This window comes from Micropterus salmoides, unplaced genomic scaffold, assembly GCF_014851395.1.
Source record: "Micropterus salmoides isolate LMB-PRFRI ecotype aquatic unplaced genomic scaffold, ASM1485139v1 Ms_hic_scaffold_5, whole genome shotgun sequence".
In the NCBI taxonomy this organism is placed as follows: Eukaryota; Metazoa; Chordata; class Actinopteri; order Centrarchiformes; family Centrarchidae; genus Micropterus; species Micropterus salmoides.
Genome location: NW_024044237.1, coordinates 8782135 through 8808048, shown reverse-complemented (window position 1 = coordinate 8808048; position 25914 = coordinate 8782135). Strand labels below are relative to the sequence as shown.

Sequence of the window (25914 nt, the reverse complement as noted above, 5' to 3'; positions counted from 1 at the left end):
GTTATATTTTAATTAGACTCATTAACTCACCATGATCTTAAAATTGGGATTATTCTCCGCCTCGGTTCCTGGTTTACTTGGCAACTTTAAACCCACTTAAAACGATGGTGGATCATCCGGCATTAACATAACTGCCTTTTTAAGGCAGTTGGGGACCAGTGGTATCATTAATCTTGAGATTGCGATGAATCTGTTACCAAACATGTCAAGCTGCTGCAATGGGAATGGCTAAATAGGGGTGGTGATGGCGCAATGGGTAAGATGCCTGCCTTTGGTGTGAGAAACCCGGATTCAATCCCCCACTGTGACCCATCCACCATTGTGTCCCTGAGCAAGACACTCAACCCCTAGTTGCTCCAGAGTCGTGCGACCTCTGACATAAAATAGCAATTGTAAATTGCTTTGGATGAAAGCGTCAGCTAAATGAATAAATGTAATGTAATGTAACACCTCCAACACCTCGATGTCAAATGATTGCTTGTAATAACTTTCAGTCACTTCACAAGCTCACGTTGTGTCACGTCCTCTGTAACAAACGCGCTTTGGTGCTCCAGCTTCTGCAGTCACTTGGCTGGATTAGCTGCGTTTAGTGACGAATGTGCTGGGGCGGACTAAGCCACTTTGCGCTTTTTGTAAAGGGTGAGAGGAGCTTCAGAGAGCCATCTATTTTTTTTCTTTTTCTTTTTTTTTAAATGCAGTGTCACTTCAGACGGTTTTTATATAGTTATGATACTTCTTGCTTAGAAATAAAACAAAATGCAAACAAAACAAACGTTTCATTCCAGGCTTTTCAAGATCTAGCCTATACTACATCACTCAATAACTGCACTGATCAGGGATCAGACAAACACCATGTTGCACCTTCTGAATATTTGTCACTTTATGCATGAAAGAGAGAAAAATAGCTACTATCAATTTATGTGCAACTTCAACTTATTACTGGGGAGACTCCCTTTACAGGCCATAGCCACAGACTATTTACTGACTCACATGGGGCGGATTAAAGATTATGTATTTGATTTTTAACATGTGGTTGGAACGAGTATCAAACCATATGCTAATCCCACAATCTGATTTGAATCCATCTCTAATGCTTCTTGGATGCAGTTACACTTTACATGTTTTTTTGAAATCCGATAGCAAAAATGAACAGCTATGGTCCGTTTTTGCTGCTCATTAGTCTTTTGGAGCGAGCAGACAATCAAGCTGTGATGTGACTTCTTCTCATTTAATCATGACTAAACGTGTGAAGCTGTGCAGTGGTCTGGAGACACACTAAAACCTAGACTTTTAAACCTTTGTTCTACTGGTCTCACTGCAGAAGACTAATGAGCGAGCGCTTTTGACACTGAATACTTAAATACTGAAAACTTAAATGTAAACAAAATGTACCTTAAGATCCCTGGAAGCAGAAACATATTTGTAAATAAATCCATCACAGTGTAATTTATTTGTTGCAGCTCTGTCATGAAGTTACATCACTCACCTGCACCATTCAGCATCCCGGGCAAAACAAGACTGTCTCTCTCCAGCTGCTGTAGTACAATGAGAGCTTATAAATGTTGAATGTCTCTCACCCCCTGCTCCAGTTCTCTTGCTCTCTGTCCCTGTCTGCGTTCTCCACAATGGTGAATAAGTAATTTGCCTTTTTGCCCTCAGCACTTTGAGCAACACCAAGCGTAATGGCAAAGACATTCACGTCGCTACTCAAACAACCACTCAACATTTGAAATAGAAGACAAAGTCATTCTAGAACTCCAGTACAGGATGCAACTTTGCACCGTTTCCTATATTTAAATCTTTTTTAAGAAATATATATATAGCTAGGGATTAATCTTAATGTTAATTTTTCGAACAACACAATTTTTAAGGGAAGTCTCACATTCATGTTGAAGTGCGTCAATGATTTCTTTTTTGAAAATGTGTCTGCATAGAGAAAAGAAGTAAAAAATCTGCTCAACTTAAGATGCTTTCAAATGCAAGATCAGACGTAGTGTGCAGGTAGAGAGAGGGACTGGCGTGTGTGTGTGCACGTGAGTGTGTGTCAATAGCAAAGACAGTTCTGAGTGAGTGCGTGTTTGTTTTATCCCTTTTCTCAAAGCTAGTCGGCACACAGACACACACACACACATTGTATACTGTACAATGCAAATACCCCACACTGAAGCATAACACACAGACACACACACACACACACACACACACACACAAACACACACACAAATAGACTCTTATCTTTGCTCTGCTTTGCATGCTAGGAGTTCATTTGCGATTAGATCACACTGAGATCTAATCGTTCTTTGATCTCAGGTTTTAGCTGCGTCATAAGACACACACACACACACACACACACACAAAGAGAGACACGCGCGTTCACACACATAAATGCAAGGGCATTCATTGGCTCAATCACCCTGATGCACACATCATGTGCGAACACACAAGGGGAACTATCCGTATCAGCACATCATGTGGAGGTCTTTAAAGCAAAACAGGTGGGACAGAAATAACAAAAAAACAAAGTGTTGCAGGAGTGATGTGAACCAGCTCAGAGAGGTAAAAATAATATAGGGAAAATATATAAAAAGATAATCAATACCATAAAACACAATGTTGTTATGCATCTTAGAACAATCTTTTTTTACTGTAGTTCCTTCTTTGATTCTCTCTGTCTCTCTGATTATTTCCATTAATACATGCGAATACGTTTTATTAATAAATAATGAGGAAGACAACGTACACACGCTGAGAGAGGACCATTATCTTGCTTTACGTTTTGTTTGTCTCCCCCTCTCTTGCTGCATCAGCCCAGAAGGGATCTAGATAAGAGTCTATGTTATCTTCCTGCTCGCCATCTGGGCTAATCTATTGGATTTGTCTGGAGCGGTGAAGCCGTTAAGATCTGGCCTTGGCTAAGACAACCACGAGAAATCGAGAGAAGAATGGAGGGAGGATGAAACAAGGAGTATTTATATAGTGAATATAAGTTCTCCATAATTAAGTGTTAATTAATGCGTGTCTATGTACATGTATGTGTTCATGTGGGTGACCCTGCATACGTGTGTGTGGCTGCCTGAGTGTTTGTTTCTTTCGGGCATTATTTTTAGGTCATGCCTACGTGGCAACAGTCGAGCTCATTAGCACTTTCAGTGAAATGGGCTAATTGAAGAAACAGTTCTGCCTTTGTGTAAATGTAGTCACTTCAACACCATTAGCTTCACTGGGAGTTTTCCTATACAATACAATGGAAGTCTAGAAGAAAGTAATACCTCACATAAATAGATGTTTTTTTGTAAATGGAAATTCACATTCAAAATGCCCATACAATATGTACAATTAAAATAGTGATTATATAAATAAATAAATACAAAAGATAATAAATGAAAGATTATTACAAAATGATTACAGAATTACAAAATATGTGTAACAGAAGTATTAATGTTTAAGTGCATATTGTGCGTTGATGGGCTGTACAATTTTTACTGTATATGAAAAAACATGCGTACGTCACAGCTGTGAAGCAAGCTGTACAATAAAATTGTAGTTTAGTGTGGTTCAAATAAAAGTAAAATAGTAAAACAGACTTGGATGTATTAGAGTCCTTAACTCAGGCTGACAGACATGAAGTATCTTTGGTAGGCTGTTACTGTTTGATTGCATGTGGCCTCCAATTACAATTCACTACCTCCTCATACAGAACTTTAAATCTATTCAAATTGAACAGAACGTCTAGCATAAGACTAATAGATTTTCATAGATCAGCCTTTCACATAAATAAGAACAGATTGAATTGTGTGATCAGATACTGACATGACTGAGGAGCTGGAACAAAAATGCTGAAACATTTCAACCAAATGATGTATTGAATGTCTGCGCAGCAGGAAGAGGACTGCCTGCAATGGACTACCCAGCACACTGAGGGTGGGACTGAGGCTTGAGACACCAAAGACAAAATATAAACAAATTCTACTAATAATCATTGTATTAGTTACTCTGTACTTTGACCTCATTCGCCAGTTGCATTGTACTACCAGCACATATTGCATTGCTGTAGGATACTTCATGCTGTTGCTCATTTACTACGACTTGTAAAATGCATTCTTTATGATGCAGCCTCCATTTGGAGCAAACATGGATGGTTGCCAACAGGTCTGCACTCTGTCAGCTGACAGAATGATGTCCATTAAACTCTAATGTACTTTGCTGTTTAAGTATGTTTGTGTATCAGGGTGTTTTATTGTGGAGAGGCCAGTGTGAGAAACAGCAGACATCAATGCTGCTGAAGCACGGCACTGAACCTGGCTAGCCTCAGCTGACCTCTGACCTCTGACCTCTGACCTCGGTGTTGAGGGAGGCGAGGATTTCCCTACAGGGATCAAATATAGTATCACTTTGTCATTGTTTTTATTTTTTTTATTATTTATGTGTTGATCTGTATAAAAATCACTTTAAAGTGTCTCCTCACCTACTAGCACCTTTCTCTTTGCTGTGTCTCATCACAATTAGTCCCCTTTTTGCTGCAGCGGGGGCAGCATCAAAGCACAGCAGGGAGACTGACAATAGGAAATGGTAGTTCCTATCCATATGGTGTCCAGTTACACACACACACACACACACACACAAGCACTGAGGGAGAGAAAACATCTAGCAGCCTATCTTTGGTCGACTGTAGCGGCCGCCCACATAAATGTCCGCTTGGCTCTGCTCTGATCACATAATTGCTCTGTGCACACCTCTCCCCCACACACACACACACACACACACACACACAGACAGAAGGAGAGCGCACATCCAGAGAGCATACCCTGAAGCACACTCAGGGAGTTCACACACACACACACACACACACACTTAAAACCTGGATATGTACAGCACCCACGTACACTGTCACTGTTCAGTATGGCATGACCATTTGCACATGCAGGTACGCGCACACATGCACAGCAAATACCAAACAACAACTCCCACCAGCTCGCCCCCACACAGTCAGCATGTTCAGTGTGAGTGAGACACAGACATTCAGGGAGAAAAAGGTGAGAGAAGAGAAAGTAAAAGATGAGACTGAGCACAGTGAACACTGAATCCCTGCTTTACAAAAAAAAAACCCAGACAAAAATGGCTTTACCCTGGCAAAGTTACAAATTCTACTAAATTGTGTTGTGTTATTTTTACTCATCGCCTTTTGTCCATTTGTCTGATCATAAATGAAACACTTTTCTATTCCATGTCTTTGTGACCTGGAAGTTTTACCACATAATACTTGTAGGGAGGACTGCGTGGCTGCAGGGGTGGTCTGGAAGGCATTTTGTCCTTCCCCACAACAATAACTCCCTGCCAGCTCCCTGCGGCTGTTGTTCTGTACATGACACTGACTTTCGACCTCTTTTCAGAGGAAGTGAGGACAGTATTTCCCTATAACTTTTATATTATATAACACATCTTTCATTCAATATATGGGCCTTGATATGTTCATTTTGATATAAGTAACAATCAAAGTTTAGGTATTATTTATTACTGGTAATTTTGACATTTTAAGAACTATGCTTATTCTCTTTCTTGCCAAGTGTCCAATGTGAACATTGATACCACTGTCTGTGCAGTAAATATGTAGTCGAGCCAAAACTACTTGGCTGAGCTTAGCACAAAGAACAGGAACGGTGGAAGCTAGCCTGGTTCTGTCCGAAGGTAAGAAAACCGGCCTACCAGCGCCTCCAAAGCTCACCAGTTGACATGACATATCCCGTTTGGTTAATCCACACAAAAGTGAAGTTTAAAAACGACTCCTCTCCGTTTCAAAGGTGGTGATGTACCAGACAGTTTTACTTGGCTGGGAACGGTAACTTCCTGGAGCCTCAACTTGTTGCTTGACAACTTCTTTAAGAGTTTGTCACTTTTGGACAGAGGCAGTCTAACAATTTCCCCAGTTTCCAGTCTTAAGGCGAGGCTAAGCTGTGTCTTTACTGTTCAGACTTGACAATGACAGTCTTCTCATCACTGTGCCTCTTGCTAACTGTTCTCAGTGTGTCATGTAGGATCCCATCATTTAGGTTATCAGGGCCTTTAAAGCTCAACTGGAACTTTGTTGTTTTTACAGTATCTCATCAAAGCTCTGTAATCTATGTCTTTAGATGCTGTGCGTATAACTACAAAGGTTCTCTAAAGGATTGTTATGGTAGCCCTCAAATTCCCTTGATTAAATTGCCAGGACCTACACTCTCAGTTACAAGCAGGCACACTTGTGGGACAGGATTACATACACGGGAATCAATTCTAACTGGCTTGTTATAATTAGATTAGACCTGAGTTTGCTAAAAAAAAAATAAAAAAATTTAGAGTTGGTAAGTCACTTTCTATGCTTTCATCACTGTTAGGACTTGGTAATGGTGCATGACAATGAAATTACAAATGCTGTTGGTAATATCTAGAATTTGAAAACCTCTACTTGTAAGACTGCAGATCAAATACTCTATTTAAACATAAAGGCAGCATGAAACTGAAGCACAATGTGTCTATACACAGTATTAACACTCACTATACAGTTATCATACAAAGGATTATTGAGAACGCATGCCAAACATCAATAGCCCCATCAAAATCTCTCTGTCAAGCTGATCAGTGAGACACAACAAATCGATCCCGAATAAAAGACCATCAGCAGATCTGTCGTCAGCTGGCCGCTGATACACAAATGAGCACAAAATGACAGCAGCAATCTGACGGGCTGATCATTACACAGCCTCGGCAGAAAGAGGAGAGGCGAGGAGAGGCTGAGCTCTGAGATCGTTTTGAGAAAAATGTTCATTGACAAAGGAAGAGGTGGTGATAGTGGGAAAAGAAAGCAATGGTTAGAGCAAAGTAGAAGTACATATCCATCGCATCAATTTAAGAGAACGAAATGCATCAGAAAGGACCAGAGTGCGCAGAATTGTTCGGGAAAGAAGAGAGAGAGCATGTATTTGGCAGCAATAGGGAGAATAAGACCGAGGAGGAGTAGATAAGAAAAGACAAAAGGTAGCATTATCGTTCTATTCAAAGACTGAGGAGTGTTTGCACTCCTTTGAAAAAGGATGACAGTGAAACAGAAAACCAAACACAAAGGGAATATCAGTAAGAGACAAAAACCTCAATAAAGACAAAGCCTGGGAACTTTCAACAAGGAAAAGGTTCATTTTCAGCAAAATGACATGGCTCAAAGTGTGTCAAGAGGCAATAAACACCAAGGCTGCTCCTCCTACCTGAGTTCCTCTTGGAGATGTACTTGACGTCGTCACAGGCTCCTGAGGCGAGGAGGAGGAGGAGGAGGAAGAGGAGGAGGGATAAAGGCTTCATCTCTCTATTCTCCACTGGCACCTTCAGGAAAGGGAACACAGCGGAGACTGAGTGTTAGAGATAACATTGCATGTATCACTCTGATTCTCACTAACGCAGCAACAACAAGCAAACAGTATCCAGACTGTACCTAGGTATATACAGTGAACACAATTACGGCGACAAAAAAACACTAAAGATCATATTTATGTCTTGCTCACACGCTCAAAGTCCTGTTGATTGGAGAGGGCATGCAAACAGCAGTCTCCTATGTTGCATCAGACACTTTGCCGATATTTAAGCTCACGAGCATCCAGAGGCAATCGCCCGTGGGAAAATCATACTGTGAGCTCACTGCAGGAGAACAGGGCATTCCAGGGAATAGTCAAGGCAGAGTTTTAACCTGAGCTAAAATTCCTACATTGGTCCTGATGGTCCCCTTTAGGTTTTGACCACTCAGTGGTTTCATAAAGTTAAGCATGTCATTTCGCATTTTGGCCGTCTGACCTAATTTACTTTATGAAGGGCACAATAACTTTCAAACAAAGGCAACTGCAACCAGTATTGAAGCGACATAACCCATGTAAGCATTTAGACAAAGTGCTAATGCTACCATTTTTCTGGTAAATGCAGTATCTAGGCTAAATAATGTGGGCTTCATCCTAATAGCACACACTATCAGTGAATACAGTAAGCGGCTTCATGACAAAAAGCCAATGACAGAGCTGAGAAATTACAAACAGTTGTACAATTTAATAATTATTGTATTATTACAGTATAGTGTGGATGACAGTTTGGTAGCCCATAGAACATACAAAAAATATATACAGTATATTTAGATATAATATCTATTCACAGTATATTGATTTAAGAACATCTAAATATCATGTGTTTTTGATCCATTTTATCCAAACACATGTTCACTTGGAAGTGGAGTCAAAGAATCAGATGGTGCTTTTCTTTTGGAGATACCTGCTTGCATGTGCTTAAATGACTGAATCAAACAATGCCTACTGTAAAGACTCCAATGTTTTTACGCACTGAAGAAATACGGAGACACATCTTTACAGTGATTTCAATGTTCTGTTTTTGTCCTTTTTATGATTTCAAATTGATGTTAAAAGCTACTGATGAAAAGAAAAAAAAAATAGGGTAACCCCCAATCTTGTTGTGTGGTCTGCAAAAAGTGAACAATAAAATGTTTTATTACAACTATGGCTGCAAGAACAGCAGAAAAAAACATTAATATTGATCTGAAACACGGGTTGGGGGAGTTTAGAAAAAAATCTATTTTTTCAACTGATTAAAATCAAAATACAGAAACTAAATTAGATTTGACCATAGGCCATGAATACAAAGGCTGCAGATGCTTTGGCGCACACGCACACACACAGCCAGTCATTGAGCCAGCTATGTGAAATCACATTGATAGGACATAATCAGATTTTTTCATGCTTTCTGTGTACAAACTGTGTATGTATACGCGCACACACACACACACACACACACACACAGGCATGCACGCACACACAGGCACTGTAAACCAGGGAAAGATTGAAAAAGATTAGCCATGCCAGCAGTCATTTCATTGTATTTTTCATGACAACAAAGGGAACTTACACTCCAGCTTGAGTGCTGATTGAAATCACATTTGATTCACATGAACGGCGGGACAGCTCATGACAGAACCTAGGATGGTGTTGACATGTGAGCCACAGTTGTTTGCCTTTGAAGATGGGCAATGCAATGATGGGATGGGGATCTATAACTGGGACAAAACTGATATGGAGAACAAAGCTGAAAGAACAATAATATGATGACGAGTATTGTATGTTGTTGTCACTACTGGATTGAAGAATTACTTTATTAATCCCCCTGGAAGGGAAAAAATTTCCCACACACAGTAGGCCCAAAATACACATCTCTGCCTCATTTCAGCTGGCTTTCAGGACATCCTGCATGTCTTCACTTGATATTGAAAGTACAGTATATTTTCGTTTTCATAACATTTCAGCACTTGATTTGGGAGTCAAATGCACACATTCATCACTGGAAAAGGCTTTTCACCATAAATGGCTACAGGAAACTCGTAGAATCATTTAAAATATAAAGAGGTATGTAGTGTGTCTCATCATCATCTTGATAGCATCACACGTGCAGCTCAAATCATCAGTATTATAATAATAATAATTATAATATATATATTATACATATACATAATACAGTCCACTCATCACTTCTGATTGGTTGATTAAAGGTCAAATCCACAGCACTCACACATACACAAAAGACTTTTCTCACGGCAAACATTTTGGTTCATCATAGTAGGAAAGTAATATTGACAGTGCACTATACCAGGACCCTGAAACTGAAAAAGCTAAATAGAATTCAGACATCTCTAGTGTTATTAGTTGAACCTGTGTTGCTGTGGTGTGGAAAAAAAGTAGGCCAATGGACCTTCCTCATAGCCAACATTTTGACTTTCCACAGCAGTTAAAGCACAGGTGCAACTAATAATACAGAAGATGGCTCCATTTTATGTAGGTGTCCCAGTAAGCAAACATTCATAATACCAGGGTCCTGACACAGCAACACCTGGGCAGAATGTTTTCATCACCAGTTACTCATGTGCTTTAACTGCTGTGACTAGTCAAGATGTTTGCTCTGAGTCAGGTTGGAAGAATACAGTACATGCTTTGCAACTTTGCTCAGCTCGTGCTAAAGAACTATATTTGCAAGGTGAAAGTACAATATTCAGTCTTTAATAATTCAATAGCCAACAGTAGGAACTAATGAACATTTTCTATCTATGCAAATATAATTCTGTGCTCTTTACTCTGGAGAGCAGTTTTTGCTTCATGGTAACAGAAAGTGAAATTAACTGAAATTAAATAACATTTTTGTATCTACAGCACACATAGACATAGAAATGTATATAACTTTTTATTAAATGATTGTGACCCATGCCCTGCGATGGACTGGGGTGTACCCCGCCTTTCACCCGATGTCAGCTGCAACCCTGTGCGCAGGATAAGCGGTTGACGATGGGTGGATGAATGGACTGTGCCCCATATCTTTGCATGCTCCTTCTACACAGATGGAGGACTAGTTTTCATACAGCCAAAATATTTTCTTTAAATCGGCAACGCCAGTGTTCCGTCACAGGCAGACGGTCACACTGAGCTGGACGCTAGCCTGCTACACAGCACAAGAGCCACAAACTCTTGACCAACAACCCACATTTGCTTTCCTGCTAAAGTTGCCTTCTTATGTGACTCAAACATCTTGTCCTGCGTCTCAGCTTATTAAATGAACCAAACACAGCGGAGACTGTGTGTTAGAGATACTGTTTGCTTGTTGTTGCTGGGTTTGCTAATAAGCGGGTTAGCAGCAAAGATCGCACAGCATGTAAAGCACCCGCAACGGTCACTTCAATTCGTGTAGATGGGGGTGTGGTCTTTAGCCTTGTTTGTTAACTCTGTCTCTCGTTCCCCTTCTAGAACTCAGCCTACAAGTTGCTGTCAATAAAACAGGAATGCACCTTTCCAGTCAGCTGATTGCACAAGCAGCATCTCCAATATTGTCATCATAAAACGTATTTTATTCTTTTTAATAATAAAAATACAAAACTATTAAAAATACTTTTAACTATTATTATTATTGTAAAAATGGGTGACTAAATGTCATTTCATTTGAATATTATGCCAAGTAAAGAGATCGATGTGTTATTAATCCCCACTGGTTGTGTGTCCAGTGAGAAAGTAAGTGATGCACCTGTCCGCCTGTCTTGGTGCAGTCTGTACATATAATTGTTTCATAAAAACTTTGTTTAGCTTAATAAAATTCCTGCTACTTTCCCTTTAGTACAGAGTCTGTGCCAATAGAAGTGTTAAGACAAAAAAATAAAGAAATAATACAAATACATAAATAAATAAATAAAATATCCTTTATCGAAGATGGTAGAGCTGGACTGATATCAGTTTTCAGGATTGGCTGCAGGGTAAGATTCATATCTCTTGCTTTTACAAGACAGTTACAACGTGAGACTTGCCAATAAAATCCAGTATTAACCAGTTTCCACAATTTCCATAAAATTATCTGCATCAGTTTTCACTCCGAAAGTTTTAACTGTTGACTTCATCTTTAAGGGGGAAAAAACATTACATAAAGCTTAAAACCATTTCACTGCCATAAAAACTCAAATGACACAGAAAAAAGCTTTGATAATGAGCTGTTTTTGCTAGTATTTTTGCTGGTACTGACAATACAAGTCATAACATTTTAGGAATTGTTGGCTCTGCACACACTGTGACAGGCACATGGGACCAACCAGACTTAGCAGGACCTGTAGATCCACGCTTTCTTTGTTTTTGTTTGGCCTCTTCCTAGCCTCACAGTCTCCAGGCCTCAGAGGAAGAAAACAGGATGTGTCAGGTTATTTTATACTCTTGCAGAAAAAGCTAAATTGAGCTGTTGTCTTCAGGTAAAGATAGTGAAGCAGGCATTCTCTGACAAGCAACACTGAGAAAAATCAAAGTGTGAGTCAATCATATGTGGGTAGTGTTTATCAGGTTCTTTCGGAAAAGACAAAACAGAAACAGAAACAGAAAAAAAGTAATACCAATGGAGTTGAGCATAAAAACCTTAGGCTTTTGAGACATAAACATAAACATAAATAGTAATAGGATACTTCATCATACCTTGTCAGGAAATGTATATTTTCCTTTGCCTCCTCCACAAAAAGTCAGCGTCAGCCAGAGAACAGACGCTATTGAGCAGGTAGAGATTCAATGTCTAAAGGAAACTAAGAGGTAGTTAACCACCAACTATCCTGGCCACCAAAACAAATAAAGCTTAATTTGGCATTAGGTTTTTGGAGAAAATCTTGCCTTTGCTGATGCTCAGTATGTGACAGCAGTAGTTTGTTATGTTGCCAAAACCTTTTTAAAGGAAGACTCAAGGAAAAGGGACATTCAAAAAGTAGGGCCCAAGACGTTTGAAACAAAAACAGCACAAAAGAGACTTTTACTGCACACGCACACACATGCAAGCACACACACACACACACACATAGCGCCTGTAGCTTTAAAGAGAAAGAAGAGAGTATGAGGGGTTTTTTTTCATCTACTTTCTGAACCTTTTAGTCTGAAACACAGAGAGGTCTAATGCAACTGCTGAAGGCTGTGTATTTTGTGTTTATTTTTGTAATCTCCAAAGTGATTGGCCCAAAAGCAAAGGGGTTCAGGTGCAAGGGTTTGTGGTACACAAATATGAATATTGACAGCATTACAGATGCTGTCAAGATATGATATTAAAATAGATATGATATTAAGCCACTGGCATATCCAAATCAGTGAGAAGACTGACCTTTTAGTAATAAAAAGGCAAACGTTTCTACATGGCATTTACATTTATGAATTCAATGTAAATGCCAAGCTTGCAGTAATCAGGTTATTCCCTACACAATTAACCACTGTCAAACCCTTCCCCTGGACACACAGCAGGTCTGTAAATGTTTGGATTTCTCAATGTGCAGAAGTGTTTTGGGCCTTTCACCTTTCAAAAAGCATAAACGCAAAAATAATTAATAATAATTAAATAAAATGAATATACAAAATATATTTCTGCAAACATTAGCAACCCCTGCTGACTTCTATGCCAAGGAGCATATCAGTAGCTTGTTACATTATTTTATGGGGCTACAGGAAATGGATAGGAACATCCACCACATGTGAACAAAAATGCTGCTACATCAGAGTTCAAAGTAACCGTCCTGTCCAGCTCTTTATTTGGTCTTGCAATACCCATCAAAACTAGTTACACAAGACATTTGTCAAACCTTTCTGTTATGGAAATATACACACATATATACCACACTGTTAAAGTATAATACTAACCTCTGTTTTGCTATTCAAGTGTGTTTTTTCTATCGTAGGCATCTGATAACATTAATTACAGTACAACACTAGAGCTTAGCAGAGTTACTCCACATCAAAAGAACAATACCGCTGCTTTATTTACGTGTCTTTAACCAGTAGGTCTTTGTTTAGGACCTAGGGTTGGCAAACATCCTTTAAAAAATAGAATTGTCACATAATTGGAAACTAAAGACATGTTTTGTATAAAACTGATCTGTATTTTTCAATCAGTGCAAGTCTACGGAAGACAAATATTACAGTTAGATTATTAAAACAGGGCAATCTGCATGAAATAGAAGGAAACCCTCCCTATATGCACTCTCCTTCTTTCCTTGCTCTCTTCCTCAGCCTGTCTGGCATGTTATGTTCCACCACCAAAACAGAGAATGTGGTTCTCACAACCAACAAGAAGCACAAGTTCACCGTTGCTACGATACGCCTGACAGCGGCTTTCAGCCGGGTCTTACAGTGGACCAGGATGAAGTCACTCACTGTTAAAAATTGCAAGGGGGTAATTGTTGTTCAGGAAATAAAATTCATTGATTTAGCCTCATTTAGACTAAAAAGCATTAATTACATATGGCTACTGTTTCAAAATTAAAGAATTAATGTATTAATCAGAGCACCCATATAGGAAAATAGCACTCTCTCTCTCTGTCTCTTTATCCCTCTCTTTCTCAATTCAATTCAAAACGCTTTATTGGCATGAAAGTTTCAAAAACATGGTTGCCAAAGCCTCAAAAAAAAAATTGTAATAATAATAAATATATATAATATAACATATATTTTGGAAAGCATACAATAACAGTAATATGTACATTAACAGACATAAAGATGTGTCTTAATTATATGTAGCTATACAGTATTCAGAAACTCTCCTTTGTTGACTGTCCCTTCAATTCCCTGTCATTTCCCTTCTATCTATCTGCCCCAAAATTCTCAATTTTAAAACATTAACGGACAAAGAGACAAAGTTTTCAACCAACTAACAGAGTCAATATCATTAATAAGCTAGCTGACTACAGCTGATAAAATCTGCTGGTAGCAGTACCCTTTTTAGCTGATAAAACAGTTGTTTGCTGGAGAGAAGTCAGTTTTTGTTTACTTTCATGTGAAACCAAATGAATTAAGAATAAAATTAAGAATTTTCAGCAGTAACCCCACCATTATCATTACAAACTTCAGACTGTATGTGGCATGCTAGAATACAAAGCTTGGGAGTTGTAGCAACAGATCTAGAGGTGAGGCTTAGCTAATGGTAAACTATTAGCTTGGAGGCTACTTTCTCTCACAAGCATTTTGCATTGTAAGCAATGCTGCGCTATGCTAGGTGTTAGCAAGAAACTAATGATCTACCAAGTATAAAAAGTTGTGTAAGTTCACTTAAGGTGACACATTAGGTATAGTATAGTAACCGCACATTCATGTGGTGTCGGAATAATTGGTAAAATGTTTTCCCGAAATCACGTATTGCAGATACATTGTTTCCTAACGTGTCATTTCTGATATTAGGTTAGAGTGGTTAGTTTGCTGAGTGACCTAGATTAATTATGAAAGTTATTTCCTAGCAGTATTTGCTGTACAAGCAATATTTTAGTGGTTTCATGTAATGTACTGGTGCAGTAACAACTCTGGGACAAAATAGAAAGCTTTAGACTGTTTCAGCAGACTTGAATGACAGTGACAATCCAACACGTTTGTAGTACCGTCCATGTTGTTTCCACATTCCGACTTAAAAGCACATAAACACACCGAAGTCGGAACAACAACTTCACAATTTGGGAAATGGGACCATCCGAGGAACACGTGAGAGCACTAAGTATAGTTTAAACCATAAGAAAGAATTGTTCAACCTTTTGGAGACAGAAAGACAGACAGACACAGCACAGAGTCGAAGCTGTAATAATTTTATCATGCATAATTTCATAACTCACCGCCTCACTTCAGCTTGAAGATATACTACAAGTCCCTTTATTGCTCTCTCACACATACTTCTTTTTTCCTTCCCTCTCACACGCACATTAAGCTATCCTTCCTTCACACTGGCTTGCTCATAGGGGCTGCACTCTTTCTTCTAACACTCTTACTCTTAAATAGACCCCCTCATCACCAAACACTGAGCTCTCTTTATCTGTCTGCTCTGCCTCACATCCATCACATACACACAGCAAGGTCAGTCTCCCCCTCTCCTGTTTTCCATGCATGAACATGGACACACTTGCTAAAACAGCAGCGGCAGCTTGTTTGATCCACCATGAATGAGAGCAGGGAAATGCAACCTCATGTTATGTATGTTCTGTATATGTATGAAGGGATAAAAAGAGCATGAGGGTAATTAAAGGAAACCATAATGACATGCTGAATAATTATGCCATACGCAGAGAAATACAGAAAGAAAACAAGAAATGAAGAAAGAAAGCGGATGTCCGCTTTGGATGACAGGCTATTTGAAAGGGGTTCACATGCAAACACACACACACACACACACACAGAGTGAGAGAGGGAGCAGGACAGAACAAACACTATTAGAGCATTACAATCCCCCATATCTTTCATTCTCTCTGTTGCTTTGCTTTTCTGTCTGTCTGTCTCTGATAATGATATCCCAACACCAGACCACAGGGAGATCTAAGCGGGGTCAGAGTGTGTATAATGCAAAGTGTCACACATTATAGGCAGTGAGATATATTTGGCTATGCAGAAAAAAAAATGCTTTTATATGGGTATGTGAATGTGGGGCTAGGGTCTTCAGTCAATCAAATCCTCCCATTCTTAGTCCCAAGGGCATAATCTTATCAAATAGAGGCCCATATTATGTGTCTGTTTAAGGGTCTGTGGTGTGCAGACTCTGTGTAGTAGCAAGATGGGCAGAAGCATGAATATAAGCTACTGATTACACTTACGCTGATTAAGCTTTGTGGTATGTTTCTTTTGGTATTTCAGCAAAGACTGCAATCGAGCTGTTAATACCTCAAATTCTGTCTGTGCTTCCTTGGTGAAAAGGTTAAAAGTTCAAATGCTAATTCTAAACAATATGCAGATTTTAGTAACTAGTGAAATTCCGAGTCAAACACTTGGGTAGACATGCATAAAAACACCCCAGCCCCCACACACAGATAGCAAACTATTCTTGTCGCAAACAGACCGGTTACAACCATTAGGCCACTTCAGCCACACATCCAATATTAAAGACAGCCTCCAGGCCAATTCTGCCACGCTATCTGTCTCGCCCCAACTGCATGAGTCATGCTGTTTTGGTTATAGAAGCAGTCTGGGTTTTACATGGAGCCATAAGCCGCCTTGTCATCATTGTGAAAGATTTGATATTCTTCCTTGTAATCTCCGCAAAGGAGGTGCAATTGGTTTGAATCTGGTGCAATGCACTCTTGTTGTCCAGCTTAAATGGGTGTGTATTACACCAAGATTTAGCACATAGTAAGCACCTTTTCATACTGCATTTAAGTACTTTCAGAATTCTCTGAACACCAGAAATGATCTGAGTTTTTTTTAGGACACAACACATTTCTACAAAATTCACTCTAAACACAAGAGAATATCCAGTGCACTTTAAATAAATTTCAGCTTCTGACATCCTCTGGTGTGGCAGTGGACTACAGTCACCTGAACGACCTGGATTCAAGTCTCTGTGTCAAGGATCCATCCCGATTACATGTGGATTGTCTGCCATACTAGCTTCAGGGTTGCAATTCGGATGTTGAGCCCGACCCTGAGTCAGACTGAAACTTTTCAATAGAATGGAAAAAAAGCAACTGTATTAAATGTGAGTGATGACAGAATAAGCAAGACACAGTTCACTACAGTTATTGTTTCCAACAATGATATATTATTATTTTAAGTATTACATTTCTGCAGATCCATGACAATATGGTACTTGTTTTGAGTAAGTACTGCAGAATAACCAGGCTTGTTCTAACCTAAAAGCCATCCCTCATTTGGGAACAATCTAAAACACTGTGACAAAGTCAAACTGAATTTTCAGTTCTCTTCACTTTTTTTGTAAAGAAATATAACTGATGATACTGCATTTATGGTGCATCATTTCCCATTTTAAAAAGAAGCTGTCAACGTTTAGCAGTACTGACTGGAGTAGACCGTAGCCCTGTAAACCCTTAACGCTAAAGCAAGACACGTTCCTCTTTTTTATGTTATGTACTGTACGCCATTTAAGACTCCTGCTACTATCATTTAAAATTTCAGAGAACCAATCATTAGGGTGACCATATTTTAGCTTTCAAAAAATAGGATAGTGGGGGCAGGAGGCAGACGGACACCTGCAGTGGGTGGAAGGTTGGGACCGCACTATCCTCAAAATAGGCCTACTATAAACAATACATACGCCAAATAAAGTGTGACTTATAAATATATTATTATTATTATACTATATATTGTTAAATAATAATCATTACACGTTGCCACGGTGCCACCAATGACTTCAAGTCATTTGTGAATGACCGACCAATGGTGGCATTAGAGAAGGAGGGACCTCATGACAAAGCAAAGTAATGCAAAAACACACACAATGAATGCTGTCTGTAGAAATGGAAAAGCCGAATCCTGGACATTTGGGGTGATTTAGAAATCCCGGGGGACGTATAGTCACCCTATCAATCATGCTGTTAAGTTTGCATTTACCTCAGAAAGGGGAAGCTTGTTAACTACTTTCCATTTGGAAAGGGGGAGTTAATTGGCTTGATAATATTAACACTTAATCCAGTGACATCTAGCAACATTTTGATCAGACTGTAGCTACTTTCCATTGAAAACCCTGACGTAGCACGCTGAGATGCAAGAGCTGTCTCTCTTTCATGGGTCCATGGGTCCTGTCACATCTCACAGCAGAGTTGTCCTGTAACCTCAGCACTTACTGTTGCTCCATGCTATCAAGGGTGACGAAGGGCCACACAAAATGGATCTACACTGTAACTTATAACAGTTTTTCTCAGTTGTTTTCGTATATTTTTCGAATTCTCCTTAACATTTGCAAAACAGTAAGAGGATGTCTCGAAACACATCGTACAAACAACACCACACAGTGGATTACCCGTAAGGCTGAAACTTGCCCAAAATCACTAATCTGTCTCTCAAAAGTAAATCTTTATACCATCAGAGTGACACGTCCTTGTGTCATTGTTTACAAACAAGATAATGTTTAGCCATGTTGTCAGTATAACTGTGTATTCTCTGATGTGAACTTTGGCTAAGGTTTGGATGACAATGATTGAAAATGCACAAGGCTGCACTTAGTCTGTTTGACATACAGTATATCTCTAAATGTCCTTCTTCACCTCTTTCTACACCACCTGATGGTCCTGTCTGTTGGGCCACAGATTTCCGTCCAATTCTTTGCAATGCAGCACGGAAAGAAACTTTCAGAATGTCTTATTACAGTTTTTCTCAATCAATTTGGCACATTTACTGAAACAAACTTACAATTGTCAAAACTCTAAGTACACGTGGTATATTCAGCACACCACTCTATGTGACCGGCAAAAGGTCATTACTCAATCAAAAGAATGAACTCATGTTTCAAATGTAAATGCTCCATATTTGTATAGCACCTTTCTAGTCTTTTCAACCACTCAAATCGCTTTACAATACATCTGCATTCACACACATCATTCATAGGAGCCTAAGTGCTCAAACAGAAACTAACATTCACACACTGGTGGAACAGCCATTTGGGGTTCAGTATCTTGCCCAAGGACAGTTTGACATGTAGCCTGGACAAGGCGGGGATTGAACCACCAACCTTCCAATTAACAGGCAACCCGTTCTATCTCCTGAGCCACAGCCAATATAAATCCATCAATTAATAAATCATTGTAATCAAAACAAAAGGTTTATCATTGCTTAGACCAAGACAGCTAAAATGCAAAGACATTTTGTCTAATGACAGTGTACTCTAAAAGTGTGACAGTTACCCACTATGTAATATTATCCAGTAGCTAACATTGTATATTTAGGCAGCCGAATAGTATTGGTGTCTGCCATGGCACACACTATACCTTTCAACAAAAGATTCATTTGACAACACTGTGGACCAGCCCAGATTAGGCTGCACTCTCCGACAAGCCTCTGTCATACTTAGGCCATGGTTGATGTTGATTGGTTGATTGTAATGGTTGCCTGTATCGCATTTGAGATTTTTCTGTATCTTTGCCTTTTTCTGGCTCTTCCTCGTCCTCTGTGACCCCCTCTCCCTTTTCCTCTGCCCCTTACCATACCACCTCGCACTCTAATGCCCCTTCCTCTTGCAGGGGCAGACTCTTGTCCCTGTCTGTCTCCTGCACGCTCCATATTCCACAGCTGTAACATTGAGTCTTACCCTTGCAGTATAAATGTGTTTGAAGACTGATCAGTTATGAGTTTCACCCATCAGCTAAATTGGACAGCAGTTGCGTTTGGTTGCTCTAACTTGTGAGGAAATTGAATTGTTCCCCATCCAGCCTAAGTCTATCCATCTGACAACTTTTACAACAATACCACATAATAATTATGCATCTATTATATGTGTGACAGGTTATTGTGACTGTTGGTCACTCTATTTAGCATGTAGGGATTTACACAATGAACATGTGTGTAATTGCATTTGAAAATAATACGATTCAATTATGCAATTGGACTGTAGTTATGTGAACAACTGACCTAATGTTCTTATATATAGTCATATAGTTTGACAAAGTTTGATTGTCATTCCACAAGTGTGCCGAAGCAATAGAGAAAAACTGTGAGCCTCTCCAGGCGTCTGTTGTGATCATTTTCACAAATGTGTCAAAGCATTTGCAATTTGTTCAAAAGAATGTGAGAAAGCTTTTAAGATGTGCACAAGTGACTAGATGATGCGGAGCTTAAACAAGCCCAAAGGAAAGTAAAATCCAATAGTTGTTTCCTTCTTTTCTCCTTGACACATATGAGCTGCTTTTAATACCAAGGTGAGATGTCAAATTCATCTCAGGAGAAACAACCACATAAAATCTCATTTATGTCTGACTCTGATCAAAACAAGAGATCTCTAACTGATCTTAAATAAGTCTAATTTAAGTCTCCTGAACATTGGACCATGAGATCAGAGAAAGAGCTCAAAGAAAACTCAGCTATGACTCCAGGGATCTCATGATTCTTCTCAAATATGTCTCAGTTTTCTCATATTGGCCTCAGGAGCAAATAACTCATCTCTGTCTTACTCTGATCAAAAGATGAGATTTACAGTATCTTAAATAACTGTTCAATTCTGTTTCAGTCCAGAATGTGGATCAGAAAAAAAGCTCCAAGATACTTCTCAGTTTTGTCTTAGTGACCCCACTTAGGGGTTATTTTACTCAAGTACTTTACTTACATTAAATGTTGAGGTTGAGTATTTTCTTTTTATGGGGGTTTGTACTTTTACTTCCCTTAATTTCAAATTCTTATTCTAATCCTTATTGTATTTATTGTTAATTATCTGTTCCAAGTTACTGAGAAAAATAAAATAAATTTTGAAATTGAAAATAATGCACTTTCATATGTCATGTTTTCCAACACCCAATACTTTGACATGATGTTTAGATTAATTCATTAAGGACCGAATGCAGGCAAGAACTGAGATACAAAATGTATCTGTCATACAGAATAAGCACTTTTACTTTTGATACTTAAGTATCTCTTCATCTCATCCTTTTCTCCTAAGGGGAGCAACAGATTGGAGTGATCTCATATACTTTTGAGATCTTATAGTTAAAGAAAAGACTATTCTGAGCAAAAGATTTTTCCTCTTGGGAGTAGTTTGGCGAATTTCAATTCGGATCTGAGAAATATACCAAAGTGAACAAGAGAAAGGGAACATCATTAACTGACTTCAAAAATGTTTAGCGTGAGGTAGAGTTAAGAGAAATTTTGGATCTAGACTGAAGTTATCCGACATGTTTACACGCACATCAAATACTGTATGTGATTATAAGATAATTAAAGCAAACTGTGATTATGTTAATGTGGTAAAAACCTTAATTGAATTAAGCATAACTGCACATGCTTACTGTAATTAAGGGCACCGTGGACACATAATCAACAACAGTTTAGTGATATACTATGAAGAGTAGCTCCTGTTTCCATCTCCTGATGTTATGTGGAGGTACAAATGAACAGTCTGTATTGGGTTAGCCCAGGCACAAAGTTTGACCACCATCTGTCACTCACAAATGCTTATAGGATACATTTTAGTTGATTAAGACCCTACATCCATCTGAATACAGCAGGATGAGGCATGAAAGGTATGACCGTTCCATCTGCAGACCCTAATTTGAGAGATGCGTGTCTCATCAAGCTCCGTGCAATTATGCACGCCTCTTCTAATGTGACTACCTTGATTAAATCTTGCACAACCAGCACCAGGCTCTCACAAAATAAGTATGGGAACATCTGCGCTTCTGTGCACAGCAAACTGTTATAACTCAGCAGGCTTTTTCCAAACTTAGAACAGTACAGAATCATCAGGAACAGCCGTACAGTAGTGTGGGCAATGGTTTGCTGAGCACAGGACTCACACAGCTTCATCACACCAAGACTCCATACTGAAATACCTGAGGTCCACCACTATATCAGCACAATTCATTGCACTGATCATTAATTTGATTATTCATGTTTCATGAATATGTAATATGTATTCATGTCAGTCATGTTGTGATACAGTAACAGTATCCTTTTTCACTAAAACATATTATGTTGAGGCCTTACAGATTTGTTGAATGAATTTCCATCTCCAAAATATTTGCAAAGAAGTTTTTTTTAAACCTCCATTGTTTACATACATGTTTCCTAGCTAGCAGTCTTCTTTTCCACCTTTAGCAGGCATTTTAGCTGCAAACCCGATCCCATTCTTAAAACATTTTGTTTGCATTCAGTGTTTCTCTACAGAAGCCCTAAGTGGCCATCGATTCAAATATTTTTTTACTCCTTTTTCCCTTGATAATTATCTTGTGATCTTGAGATAAGGATTGTTGTCTTGATGATGGGATAATTTTCTTGAAATAGCAAACCATTGCTGAATACAGGGGTCAGCAGGTGCGTTTCTTTAGGATAATTTCAAAAATATTTACAGTGTCACTGGTTAGTGACAGTGCAAGACTCATAATCCAATTATTGTGTGTTTGACTCTGTTTTTTATCATCCTCTTCAACAAAGTTGTTATGAAGAGATTCAGAGGAATCGAATCACACATTTCCTATCCATTCCATTTTACCATTTACATGTGTAACGTTAAATGGATTCCCCTGAATGAGAAGCACAGGAATTTCCTCTGCCTGGCAATGATAGCAAAATGAAAAGACCATAGGTTGATGGATGTGGACCAATTGTCGGGAAGCGCACAGTCCAGCATATGCTTTACTGTGAGCATGCGAAACAGTCTCTTCATAAGAACAGGTCTTCATTGAGGATCAAACATGCAACCCTCCAATCTTGAGTCCTGTGCTCTACCAACTGAGCCAACCACTGACACAGCAAACCTCACTGAATTATCATTAGGAAACGTTCCTCCCCACCCCTGTGTTAAACTACTGTTTTGTTCTAGAGATCATGAGAAAATTATCCCGTTATCACGGGAAAAGAGAGTAACAAAAAAACAAATTGAATCCATGGCCGCTTAGGGTTTCCGTATTTCTCACCAAACACATTGTATGTACTGTTGATGTCATGTTGAGTGGAAGTTTGGGAAGAATGTGAAACCTACATTGTTTATACAACAAAGGTTAAAATCAAGGGCAACTGGACTTGGTTGAAGATACTGGAAGACGTTTCGTCCCTCATCCAAAGGACTTCTTCAGTTCTGACTGACTGGCAGGGAAACTCAGCTATTTAACCTCAGTGGGGTCGTTGGCCCGGGTCATCGATACCGCTGGATGACTGAGAATCTTCATAGACATCTACATTGTTTATATTTATGTTGCTAGAATTCTTCTTCTTACTTGCATTTGTACAAATGTTTGCTAGCGCTGTACCGCCACGCCTGTCAATCAGCAGATTAGCATGAAACCAGCAGTATGTGAATCGCACCACCTGTGTGCTCATTCCCCTCCCTGCGTGTGCAAATTACAAAACAAATATGGAGCCACTCATAAAAACATTGTTACTAGTGGTACTAAACTCCACAGGGTACCTTTAATATCATGAATTTAACTCCAGGCATATTCGCATTCACATATTCAGAATGACAGGTATAATTGTCTATTCTCTCTTCTAAATTTTCTTCTTAAATTGTCTATCCCCCCGCTGGAGGTTTCCATTTCAAAAGGTTTCCATTTCAAAAGGTTTAAAAAGGACTGTGGCCAAAAAGAGGACACACCTGATCAGCAAAAATGTATGAGTTCCAGAGTGCACAGTGAGGCACAACTGTTAGTGTTAATCGGGTCTATTGTGAGCCAAGAAAACATTTCCCACATCATTACCCCGCCAGCAGTCTGTACCATGGACAGCAGGAAGTTTAGAACCATTTATAGCAATTTCTGATCCAATCATCACTGTGTTGTTTGCCAGATCAGGCAGCGTCTTTTTAGTCTACTGTCCAGATCATGTGCGGAGTGTAGCTTCACTTTCTTCTCATTAACTGACAGGACCAGAGGCTGATATGCTCTGGTTTTGCTGGTGCCCATTCACTTCAATGTCTGACAGCTGTATTTATAAGCTGCCCTTTTGCACAGCACTGTCAGGACATTTTATTTGCGTACTTGTTAACTTGAATGAGCCTTGCCACTCTCTTGCACATCCTTCATCAACATGGCATGTCATGCCCTCGGGTCTGCAACTGCTTATCACAGAAATCTCTGGAAATTTCTGACGTTTTAGCACAAGAATGGCAGCTATTTCTGAGATGCTCAAACTGGTGTCTGACAGCAGTGATCACATTCCTTAGTGAATGAAACTCTCGACTCTGTTAGGGTAAAGGATAAAACAGCAGAAATAGAGAGTTCGAGGAGGAACAATGCATGGTTGAGTTAACTTTCTAGGGGGTGGTTGATTTTATCATATAGCTGGTATCAAAGAGACATTTGGAGGTCAGGCTGCTTGGTAAATGAATGAATAGATTTATAAGAGATAGAATGAATGCGTGGTCAGTTGATTCCTGGATCTGTGTTGAATAGACTTTAATTCCCATGTGGAATGGATTGTTGGGAAGCAAAGCTTGAATACATCTAAAAACACATTGCCTACGTTTTCCACACATGTGCTCTCCGTGTCTTCCACACACACTGACCTTGTATGAGGTCCTTGTCCAATAGATGCTGTCAATGATTTTTGCCTCATGTGCAGTTTGGTGTTCCTTCAAATATATATCCCTTTTGTGCATCCAGTCTCCCTACGCTTGTGTCAGCAATCGGCTTTTCCGACTTTTCCGGCTATGTTTCGGACCTTCTACTCTTCGATAAATAATTGCTTCATTAAGCTAGTGTTCTAAAAGATAAACAAGTAGGAAAAAATAAAAAGTAAACAGATCAAAAGAAGGAACATTGAGCTGTTCTTTTATTGAATGTCTCCTCAGCCAGAGCTGAAACTCTCTTCTCGCACGATGAATTTATTTATAATAGTTAATTTCTTACATGTCAAACTACTACCGCAACTTTTGTAATTTAAATGAGGGAATAATTTGTGAGTATCATGAGATCAACTTGATGAATCAATTCAAACTGACTGTTGCCCAGAATTTATGTAAACATGAGGCTCAGTGCACTTCTCATGGATATTAATACTGAGCTGGTGGTACCAGAGGAGGCAGCTGACTTCCAGTCAACACACAGGGAACAGGAGTCTCCTGTGGCCACCCTGTTTTGGTGGAAATGGGACACTAAATAATAAATTGGTATAAATATTTACAAATTACTTGCACTGGAGAAGCAGATCAGGGATGTTTATTAGACTCAAAGGAATATAAATCTTTTAGAAAAAAGCTAAAAGCAGCAAAAACAAGCGGCTGCTACAGTGACTGTTTTTTCTCTTCTGTAGACAGTGTGGAGATGCAAGGTTGCAGGACACTGACAAACACATATGCATCAATGCACGCACACATACACAGCGCGGGGTGTGTGCTAATGAATGCAGTACCACCTGTTCAGTGAATGATCTAATTGATCTCAGCAGATCCCCATTTCCTCACTATTATGTCATTTAACAACACCATTTAACAGGTGTGAAAGGTTGCTGCAGAATGCGATCCTCTCCTTCGTACCTCTACCAATTTAACATTTAACAGTATCTCCTGTCACGTCAGAGAGCACTGGTCTCTTTTTCATGTAGGAGAGGAGGCAGGGGGATAAGAAATGTGGTTAAAGAGAGAAAAAGGGATGAAAGAAATAAGGAGGATTTGAAAAGGGGAAATGAAAGGATGAAGAAGTTAGGTTAGGTTGGAGAGGGGAAAAGCCATTTGTTCAGCATTGGCTCCATCAAATCGATTAAAATCCATTCTCATGTGCCTGCCTGTTTGTTAAACACACACACACACACACACACACACACACACACACACATCAAAAACATGCATACCCATGCACCTGACACACCGACTAGGCAGACAAGTATGAAAGAAAATATATATCGCAAAAATATATTAAAACAAGGAGATGATGGAAATGAATGTGATTATTGTTCTTCATGCACTTGCAGAGACTTTGGTCTAATTATGCAAAATATAAACCTAATGTGC

General features: G+C 39.2%; 1 protein-coding gene across 3 annotated transcripts in view; it reads right to left on the bottom strand.

The window, feature by feature from the left end:
* The window catches only part of il1rapl2 (interleukin 1 receptor accessory protein-like 2), a 451036-nt gene that overhangs the window by 373290 nt on the left and 51832 nt on the right, over window positions 1-25914 (bottom strand). For 2 of the 3 annotated variants that reach the window (XM_038699673.1, XM_038699671.1), the window contains exon 2: window positions 7236-7350. In XM_038699673.1, the coding sequence (XP_038555601.1) occupies window positions 7236-7329 (94 nt within the window). In that variant the 5' untranslated portion in view covers window positions 7330-7350. Of the gene's footprint in view, window positions 1-7235; window positions 7351-8928; window positions 9058-25914 lie in introns of those variants that run through there. The other variant, XM_038699672.1, reaches the window with a different exon arrangement.